This window comes from Lolium perenne, chromosome 3 (genome assembly GCF_019359855.2).
Source record: "Lolium perenne isolate Kyuss_39 chromosome 3, Kyuss_2.0, whole genome shotgun sequence".
NCBI lineage: Eukaryota > Viridiplantae > Streptophyta > Magnoliopsida > Poales > Poaceae > Lolium > Lolium perenne.
This window is the reverse complement of record NC_067246.2, coordinates 271577972-271587943: the sequence shown is the minus strand read 5'-3', so window position 1 is coordinate 271587943 and position 9972 is coordinate 271577972. Positions and strand designations below refer to the sequence as shown.

The 9972-nt window shown below is 44.0% G+C and overlaps 1 protein-coding gene and 1 long non-coding RNA gene across 4 annotated transcripts; both read left to right on the top strand.

The window, feature by feature from the left end:
* The first annotated feature begins 622 nt into the window (after positions 1-622).
* Positions 623-2515, top strand: LOC127338703 (uncharacterized). The gene is made up of 3 exons (XR_007874464.2): positions 623-730; positions 1133-1252; positions 2042-2515. It is a non-coding gene; the product is annotated as an uncharacterized lncRNA (long non-coding RNA).
* Positions 2516-3586: 1071 nt separating this feature from the next.
* Positions 3587-8282, top strand: LOC127344549 (uncharacterized). Of its 3 annotated transcripts, XM_071828487.1 has the most exons (10): positions 3587-3642; positions 3720-3756; positions 3910-4191; positions 4278-4515; positions 4613-4892; positions 4962-5126; positions 5960-6127; positions 6212-6337; positions 6470-6517; positions 7977-8282. In XM_071828487.1, the coding sequence occupies exons 5-8, from the start codon at positions 4629-4631 to the stop codon at positions 6326-6328; spliced, it is 714 nt and encodes a 237-aa protein (XP_071684588.1). In that variant the 5' UTR covers positions 3587-3642; positions 3720-3756; positions 3910-4191; positions 4278-4515; positions 4613-4628; the 3' UTR covers positions 6329-6337; positions 6470-6517; positions 7977-8282. The 3 variants fall into 3 exon arrangements, with proteins under 3 accessions (XP_071684588.1, XP_071684587.1, XP_071684589.1); XM_071828486.1 differs by having other exon boundaries at positions 3910-4515; XM_071828488.1 differs by lacking the exons at positions 3587-3642; positions 3720-3756; positions 3910-4191; positions 4278-4515 and having other exon boundaries at positions 4526-4892.
* The last annotated feature ends 1690 nt before the right edge of the window (positions 8283-9972 follow it).

Here is a 9972-nt window from a genome sequence, read left to right as displayed (position 1 = left end):
TGTGGCGTAGGGGCCACAAGGGCAAGCGCACGGTGCAACTTCGGAAGGGTAGGCGGCGACGCAGCTTCAGAAGGGAAGGCGGCAGGCATGGAGGCGGCGACGCATGTCTGCAACTGCAAGGGCGAGCATGTTGCATTGATTTTTCTTAGACCTAGTTTTTGCAGGGAATGTATTTGGTAAGGGACGACAGTGGGCCTGACGGAGATGATGCCTTGCGGGGGATAGAAGATCACGTAATTTTCGGGTAAGGGACGACAGGGAGAACAAATAAACCTAGACTGTTGATGTAGTTAGATAGATGGCTGAGATCTTATTTTCCTACGCAACTTCGTGCCTTTATAAGTAGTAGAGATAATTGGTCGAAGATAGTCCCAGTCAACATTGGAAAATTACGACCGAAAATGTCGAACAAACGAGAACGGTGGACACTTGAGCGGGGCGACACGATTGGGCCGGCCCACCCCGGTATTGTAGACGCGAATGCTCTTTCTCGCGACGCTTCAAGCGTCAAATAGGAGCCCCCTTACTCGGCAAAGCCAGCCCAGCCCAGCCCAGCCCAGCCCGCTTCCTGCCCGTACAAAAACCTCCCCAGCCGGCCCCGAGCGGCAACCGGAGAGGCATTTGGGGTTCATCGGCGAGCAGGGTGGTGCGGGAAGAAGGCGGAGAGCGGCGCGGTGCCGCCGTGCTGGGTGGCGGCCGCCGAAACTCCGGTGCGTGCGGCGCTCAGAAGGTGAGCACGCTATATCCCATTCCCACGCACTGGATTTTCTGGTCTCGCGGGGGATTTTCGCCGAAGGCTTGTTTCCTCGCGGCGCACCTCCGAGCGCGGCGCGTGCTGGGCACGCACGCGAGGATGGCCATCGTGCCGGGAACAACCTTCGCTGTGCGAGCGCGGGGAGCCCTCGTCGGAGGACGCGCCCCGCCATGCCAGTAGTCTTCACGCCACGAGGCTAAGGAGGGAATCGCGCGCGTCCCCGGAAGATTATGGGTTAGGGCCGGGGATTTTGCGTGAGCACGCAGTCGTGGGTCGATTCAATCCCGCTTGTTTATGTTCGTGTGCTGCGCGTAAAATCCATGCCCTAATGTACTGATGGTGATTTTGCTCGGTTGAATTATTTTTGCTGTTCTCCAGTTTGGGACCCGACGATTCTTCAAGCCGTGCGAGGATATCTTGGGTTTTCAGGGTCACTGATTCGTTTGTTGCTTTTTTCCCCTGGACATCTTCTTCAGTGCAGCAGAGTGCAGGGTGAAGGTTGGTGTCTGTGCGCTTAATCTGCTGTCATACACTGCCTGAATAATACATCTACTGCCCTGATTGATTATGTACTTTTCGTTGGCATCATGATGTCTGATGTAGCTCATGTTAAGCGATCTGTTTTTTCGGGATGATGTTGCCATATGGTTTTGGATTGTTGTATCTATATGATATATGAAGCCACGGACACAGGAGATTCCATAGCGTTTTGTTTTGTATGTGTCTTCAGCTTATGCCTATTCTTTTTAGAAATTCAGTTAAGTATGACAATAAAAGGTGCAATAAGAAATTCAGAACTTGTTGTTTCATTTGTGTTCAAGGTTTAGCTTACCGTGATGGCATTTGTTTAGCTATGTAAAATGTTAAGTAATAACTTTTAAGGGCATCACAATTATTTCTGAAAATATGAAGCGGCGGACACGGGAGATTCCATAGCGTTTCGTTTTATTCCATAGCAGCGGCTCACGGCGCAGGAGGGGGAGTTGTCGAGTGGTCAGGCGTGCTGAGGTTTGGTGGTCATAGCAGTAGTATGCTGAGTATATTAGTTCATATTATCTGTGGCCAACTGAGCTTACCTTTTCTAGCGGGAATTAGTTCATATATAAGGGCTGTAGGAATTAGAGGTAGGCTGACTGGAAATTCCCTATTTTATCTTCACGAAGTTCTTTCTTGGATCTGCTTTAGTTTACATTGGCATGTTATTTATGGTTTACCTCCATGCTGCCATTGATATTTAGGTTATTACTTATTAGAAGTATGACTTTGCTATCTATGCTTGGACTACAGCTGAGTTCCTGACGACAGAAGAAGCACGGAGGAGGCAGAGGTAGTACGACGAGCCGGTAAGCTCTCTCTGGCGCTCCTTGTCATACGAGAGCATCTTACTTCTGGGAGATCATGCATGTGGGTTATCATTGATGCGACGAAAGTGGGAAGTGTGGCTCGTTTTATCAACCATTCGTGTCATGGAGGCAAACCTACAGCCTGTGTTAGTAAGGAGATCCAGTTCATTGCTCCCAAGGCTCTGCCTCACAACTGTTGTCCGTGGCCAGTGGTCTCAACATGGCCTTATTTAGCTGTGGCTCTCGTGTTTGTGTCAGTTTCACATTGAATTGTGTTGATGCTTCTACGAAAATCAATGGACCTGACCTGACAATCAGTTGCTTAGAGCGCAAGAACTTCCTACTGTACCGTGGTTCATGTCAAAAGCATTTCAGCTTGGTAGGATAGAGGAGCCCTTGAATAATAAAAGAAGCATGCATTTCGGTGTAAGATGTGGTTCTCGATAGGTATCAGTATGCAGTAATAATGTGCTAAAATGAATATTATTTGAAGGTGGTTTAGACTATCAAAGCCCAGTTTTATAAGTACATAATTGTGAGTTTAGAGTGCGCACCAGCGATACAAAAGCCTACTTTGTGGGCGTTTACAAAAAAAATTCTTGCTGCATTAGAACATTGCTGTTGGAAAAACTATACTTCATATGCCAATGCCTGGGATCACTGGAAATGCGTACAAGCCCTCATCATCTTTACCTTGCATCATCTAAGTTCTGGATGCTTCCCAAATAGTGGTTGTTGTTGGCCTAGTCGTCGGTTTGTTAGGCTGCATTACTTTTTTAGATCCCTTTTAGATTGTGAATGGCTGCATATGAGTTGTTTTTGGCTCAGTGGTCAGGTGTGGTACTATTCGGTGGTCATAAGTAGTATGGTGGCTATATCAGCTCATATTATTTATGGCAGACTGAGCTTACCATTTCCATTTATTAATTCGAAAGATGAATGTAAGGCCTCTAGGAGTTAGAGATTCTCTGAGATGTCCCATATTGGTGTTTAATCATGCGTATTGCATACTAAGGGGTTATATTTTCAAAAATATAGTGCTTGTTGGTTGTGTTTACTACATGTCTATGACCTGTAATCCTAATGGTTATACAAATGGATAATTAACTTGGTTTTGGGCTTGGATGAATTCTTGCATAGTTCGATTTCTGTTGCTATAGGATAATGGGAAGTACATGTCTATGTTATATGGCGTATAACCAAATAGGTGTACACATGACTTTAGGTGTGCATACATATTTTCTTTGTCATACTCCTTTCTATGTACATATATGTTATTACAAAGCTAGGTTAAATACTATGGAATTGCTTTGCACAAAAAATTATGTTGTTTGCATTTGAGTGTCTTATGTATATATACTATTCCTCCGTTTCAGAATATAAATATGTAAGCATAACTACCATGGCTTATAGGAGTTTCCGAATTATTCTGTTTGGTCTTTTTGTGGATCTTTTAGATCATATAGTATTTTCTTTGTTATATTTTTTACCTAACTTAAACTTGGTTGTGTTTATTGAAGGGCATGGATCAGTCGGACATCTGGGGTATGTTAGAAAATAACCTTTACCTTTTATGTTATTACCATACTTCTATTCTTACATATTTGTATACCTTATTTCAGCTATTTTTGCTGCCATCGTCACCACGGTACCATCCATGTAAGTTTATATACTTGGAGTTCAAAGAGACATGTAGCTTGTGGTCCACTAAATAAACTAATTCCACATTGGAATTTCTCCTAGGAAATCCTTATTTATTTTGCACTTTAAAAAGTTTAGTCCTAACACTTCACTTCTTTTATATGTGGAAAGGATTCAATGGAATATATCATATTATATGGATATTGATGGATTTACTACTAATTGATGAACACTATTATCATATTATCTGGAACTCGATGGATGATACTATCACATTATCTGGAACTACATGGATGTTCTCGTGGAATCAAGAATACAGATTTTCATTATTTGATGCTTTAGCGTGCCAGAATTTCGTCAAGATGCACAAACATGAATGTTATAATATTGTTTGTTTCAAGCACATGGAGGGAATTTTTAGGTTACTATTTTTCGACATACTGATCCTAGGAGGTAAAGATGTGTCTACATGCCATATTTCTGATTTATCTTTTATGACTTTGTACTATATATAAACTTACATGTGAATCTGCGGAAAGGTTTCAATGGAATATCTACATCATATTATCTGGAACGATGGACAGTATTACCAATGCATCTCAAACTTGATGGATGTTGTCATGGAATCAGGAATACAGATGTTCTATGTTAATTGATGCTTTAGCATGCTACAAAATTTCATTACAGATGCACGAACGCGAATGCTATTTCGTTGGTTTCAAGCATACGTATGAAATTTTTAGTTTGCTATTTTTTCAACTGAGGAGGAAATGATAAGTATACCAGCTTCACTTCTTGTTTTATTTGGTATTAGTTTCCAACTATATCTCTTACTTACAAGTTATTGCACACTTTCGACCATACTTTTTGACAGGTGGCGGGTTTGGCATATGCGACCGGCGGTGGCAGCTGCACCAGGTGTAAATGATGACCCACTTGTCGTGCCACTTCTCCATGGGCCTGAGTTCAACCTTGCTCTCGCTAGGAGGCTCCAGTGTTGGCAGTTCTCTGTTATTCTTCACAGCTTGACTGCCATCATATGCATATGGAAGGATAACCATACAACTCCTCCAAGATATTTCGGTCCTGCAATTCTTCTTGTTGGCAGCATCATGCAGCTAGCACTTTTGCTATGGTGCTACCCTCTTATTGAGGTATGAATAGTTTCACACGCTGCGTTTGTCCTTTTGGTCAATGAGGCTAACTAACAACTTCCTATGCAGGATGTGTTCACTATTGGGATGAATATATGCTTGGGTTGTTGGTTTTATGTTCTTGTCGCATTCACAGATGTGGTTTACTTCAAGAATAGCCATATTAGCATAACACTGGAGATATTGCTCATCTTTTTTACCGTGTGCATGCATGCACTGCGGTTTGTCTCGCAGGTTTGAAAATTCTTTTTCCTTTTGTTATTTATTACTGAAGGACAACTTTGTTTATCCCATGCAAAGCTTCAAATTTCTCTATAATTTTCACTAAAGTCATTGATTTCATTATCATTAATTCCCAGACACTAATTGTTGAATTTACACATTCTGGCATCAAAACATACTACATATGGCGATTTGCTGCTTTTTTGAATCAGTGCAATACGCCAGTACTCTCTGAGTACAGAAAATAAACAATGAGTTTAACTAAGATAAGATGGCAATATTGATCAGTACCATGGCAAATATCACTGAATTGAAAGTTGAAAAATACAACCCAATGTGTCTGGCATGTGACCCCGCATACCCACATGTGCCTTTTTACACCTCTTTCTGATGTTATTGGGCTAATTTTCTCAAGATAAAATTAAGGGCCATGTACACATGTGGGCTGTGTACCATGTAACCCACTATTCATACGCGTGATTCAGATTTGTTGAGTATATTTGTTGATTCATAAGGTTCCCTAACTTTATCAAACATGGGGACTCTTCTTTCGTGTTAGAAACTTAAGTTCCCATGGACAAAATAGATTCCTGACAAGCATGTCTGCGTCTATCTTGAGTGCACTGTCTTTGCCGGCCCCTAAGTGCTATTTGATGACATGTGCCTATCACTTTTAATCTTAACATCTGGTTAGTTCGAACAACAACTAGTGTGACATGTTGGTATCCAAATCTCAAGCATTGAGCGAATAGATCAGGAGTATAGCCGACGGGAGCACAGGAATATTTCCTTTTGTGGGATGTATATGATCTGTTCTTTTAACACGCACATTTGCTTCTATATAGGATCTGTTCATCTTCAGCAGGGTACGCTTTTCCATTGCTCTTGCGGGATGTATTCCTGGAGGCCTAGCACTGTTTGATCTGTTCTCCAAGGCAGATACTGCCTTGCTGTCCTCCAAGACTGATGATAAAGTGTTAGATCTTATAATAGATGGTCACATACTGTTGAAGGTAGAGGGTCTCAGTTCACAACTGATGCTCAGACATTGATTTCTTCTTTCTTTTTACGAGTCTTAACTTTGTTCGCATTTCTAGATATCAACTATCATCGGTGCGCTATTCAGGCTGCTTGATATGATGTTCATAACTATTGCTGTGATTGGAGATGTTGCCAATTACCTACAGGGAAAACTACAGGAGTTTTTCAATTGATACATGTTGGTAAGTTTGTTTTGCGTTTCACAGTTCATAAAAAAAAATCTGTAAGCAGCCATGCCCATGCAATTATTAACCAACAACATTATTATTCAGGCATATGGTTATAGCTGAAATGTTTGTTTTTTCTTCCATCAGGCGATGATAAACTGGAGTTGCTGTGACATCAACCTCCATCTTGTCAAAGCCGTTTGCTCCGGTACAACCCCCTCCCTCTAAACTCAGAGCAAACTCAAACACAAGAACGGCTCAGATTGCTTGATACCTCTTCATTATTAAAACAAAACGGATATATAAAGCCCTGTATAAAACCCGTATGGCCCAACTGCGTATAGGTACAAGTAGCACATTATGTATGCCGTTGTCTCCTCATCGACATCGGCTTTTCCGGACGATGGCGTTCATGGCTGGCGGGCGGAAGGCACGGCAACATGGCGGCATGCCAGCCACGAAGCACAGCGAGCGGTGCTGCTTGGCACGATTGGGCAGGATGGCGGCGCGGCGCCGTGCAGGAACGGTGGCGAGGCGGCGTGCAGGAAGGGTGCTCCAGCGGCGGGTCGCCAGACAGCCAAGCTTCCCTTTGGCCGGACTGTCTGGGCTATTGAGAACGTAAGCGATAACTCGCCGGACAGCCCGATAGTTTTACGCGGCCGATAGGCCAGACAGTCTGGCCACGAACGCCAGACAGTCCGGGGCAGTGGCCAAACGGGACACGTACTTAGCAGAAGCATTGGTATACAATGGACTTGAAGCCAATCTGGCCGTGCTTGGAAGCCGGAATCCGGCCCTGGTGGCCAGCCTGTCTGGGCAAGGAGTTACAGAGCGACGGTTGTTGTTGGCTAGCCGGTTGTGAGGCTATGGTTTTATGTCACAGCATGTAGCATGACAGATCAAAGGTGGGTGGTCAATATTATTTAGCTAGTCTTTAGAAAATCACAACCTTTTCTCCAGCTGAAAGAGTTAACTGAAGTTTTGGAGAAGTTAGAGAAGAAATATTACACAGCCATGAGATCCGAAGCCTATCTTGATGGTCTTACCTACCTACTTTTTTCAATATACAATACCATGGATATATATACACATATTATGCAGTGCGGTGTGTCTGCTGCGTCCCGTATAGGCCGGCGAATGGTACCGGACATGTCCGGCTATGCACCTGCCATAGCCCTTCAGCAGTGACATTGAAACCTTCCATGGTGACGGCCCTGACCGGTGGACGATCGCTGTCGCCGGAGCTTCGGAGATCGAGGCGGCAGAGTGCTGCGACCAACGCACTTGTCGAACGAGGTTGCAGAGAACGATGGAGGAGCTCGCCGGCACATGGGGCTGGAGGGTGAGCTCGGGGGCACACGAGGCAGGAGAAGCTTGGGGCGACGCCGTCCACAAGGCTACGACGCCGGTCGAGCTAGGACTCACGTTCTCGGGCGGTGGAGCAGCACACAGCCGGCGTCAAGGTGAGAATCAACAGCGGGCAGCTCGTCGAGGACGTTATCAGATCAGGGAGATTGTGGAGATCGTGGCAACTCTCGGTATACAGTATACCCGTACATAGGTATATCGAGTTTGGATATGGGTTGGATTTGGGCTTAGGAGCCCAAACTGAGTTTGGGGAGGGGGCTGTACAGGAGCAAGGCTCCTTGTCAAATGCATTCAAATTCGGCATTCCATGATATACAAAGAAAGTGGTGCTATGTAGTGGGTTCTGCGTTCATCTGTACATATGTTTTCGTTACCAAACATATAGATCAGGAAACTTTCTCAAAGCCGTCCATCTTGACTTTTGAGATGTCTTACTGGAATGTATGTAAAATAGGGAAGAACAGTCTTACCTGCCTCTGCAAAACCCATGTAAACCAGAGCTCTCTGATGTAATAAGGTACCACGTGTCCACGTACCTGTTGACAGCACTTGAGTTGTGACTGTTAAGAATGCTTCAAAACTTTTACATCTAGCTCAACTGGGCTGAATTTTAGATCGCACAACAGACTGTCATTTGGAACATCACTTTCTTAACTGTAGTACCTAGCAGTTTCACTGAATGGTCTGCCTCGCCATTTTCTTAGACTGTGTATTCTTAGTAGTTGAACTGATATGTTAGTATTTGGTGTATATTCTTCAGAATGCCGGTATCTATGCACTTTTTTAGTGTGTGGATACATCCTTATCTAAAAAAAAGTCAAGTCACTCACTTTTGGACAGAGGGAGTAGATCTGAACAAATGCAGAACCGTCATTCTTTTGAAAAGCTGTTGAAGATCTATAACTAAAGATGGTGATGCTTTCTTTTTTACTTCTGTGTGATGTATGTTCAGTTCTGATTGATCTGACAGTTCCTTGAAATGAACGGCCTAAAAGTCCATATCCACACCCAGCAGATGAAGTGACGGTTCAGTACATGATCATGATGTGCTCCTGACCTGTAGTGATAATGATGAATAATCGGTTGCGAGGGGTGCTGTGCTGAGTCATTGTGAACGTGTTGGTAGCCTGCAGCTATTTGGCAGTTCCTGCTGCACGACCCAAAAAAACAGATTTAAGCCACCTTATGCATGATATCGAGGCCAAAATATTGGAAAAGTTTGTTCGTGTGATTCAGAGTAGAAGGTTTGTGTAGAAATTTTTCGTAGGAGTACCATTTCAGATTTATGTATTGACACTTGTCCTATTACGAGCCCATGCAACAATACATTATTATTCTTACATAAATACTTTTGACTATTTAGATATTTTTGATTTTTTTCATAGTAAACAACTATGGATAAGGGTAATTAATTATTCTTACATAAATACATTATTATTATTATTTTCTAAATCTAATACTATATTTTAAAAATATATTGTTTTTATTATATAAAAAACTGTACACAGATCATAATCCAAACAGGTTTACAGCGACGATGGTGCTGGATCTATTTTTTTTTCGAGAATTTGATTTTTTTTTCTTAACTTACAGAGACTCCTTATACTTTTTTTGCGAATAGTCCTTATCCTTTTTTTTTCAAACTACTCCATGTACTACCAATTTTGACGATTTGGGATTCGTATATCGTTCAGAGTCCAAGTCTAACAAGGACCGTAAGATCCCGAAATCTAGTCCACAAGGCAGGTAGAGTATATCCAATTGAGGCGTGCGATGCGATCAGAACTTGCTCTGGAAAACAAGTTTACCCGAGCATATTAAGTCCGGCGGTCCTGTCGTCGATTGCGGCAGCACGTCTCATCATCATCATTGTCGTCGTCGTCGCCGTCGCGGATATCCATGGGAGCCATCCACGCAGAAGATGAACCACGGGGCTGTGATCCGGAACAGCATCCGTGGGCAAGGTGGCTGCTGTTTGCGGCGTCGATGTTGCTTCTCGGCGCGATTTGTACGATGGATTCGAACACCAGGGAGTATCCGGAGTACTTACCTGCCTTCTGGGTGAAGCTGCCCGCCGTCGAGGGGCTCGACCGGGCCAGCGCCGGCGCGTCGCGTGCACCCACCTTCAACATCACACTCCGCGTCGACAACTGGGCCACGGGGCCCTGGCACTTCAGAGCCAAGACGAACGGGACGGGCCGCGTGGTGGTGGCGTACCAGGGCGTGCCGCTCGCCCACGCCGACCTCCCAGAGTTCACCGTGCCTGGGGGGATCATCAGCTC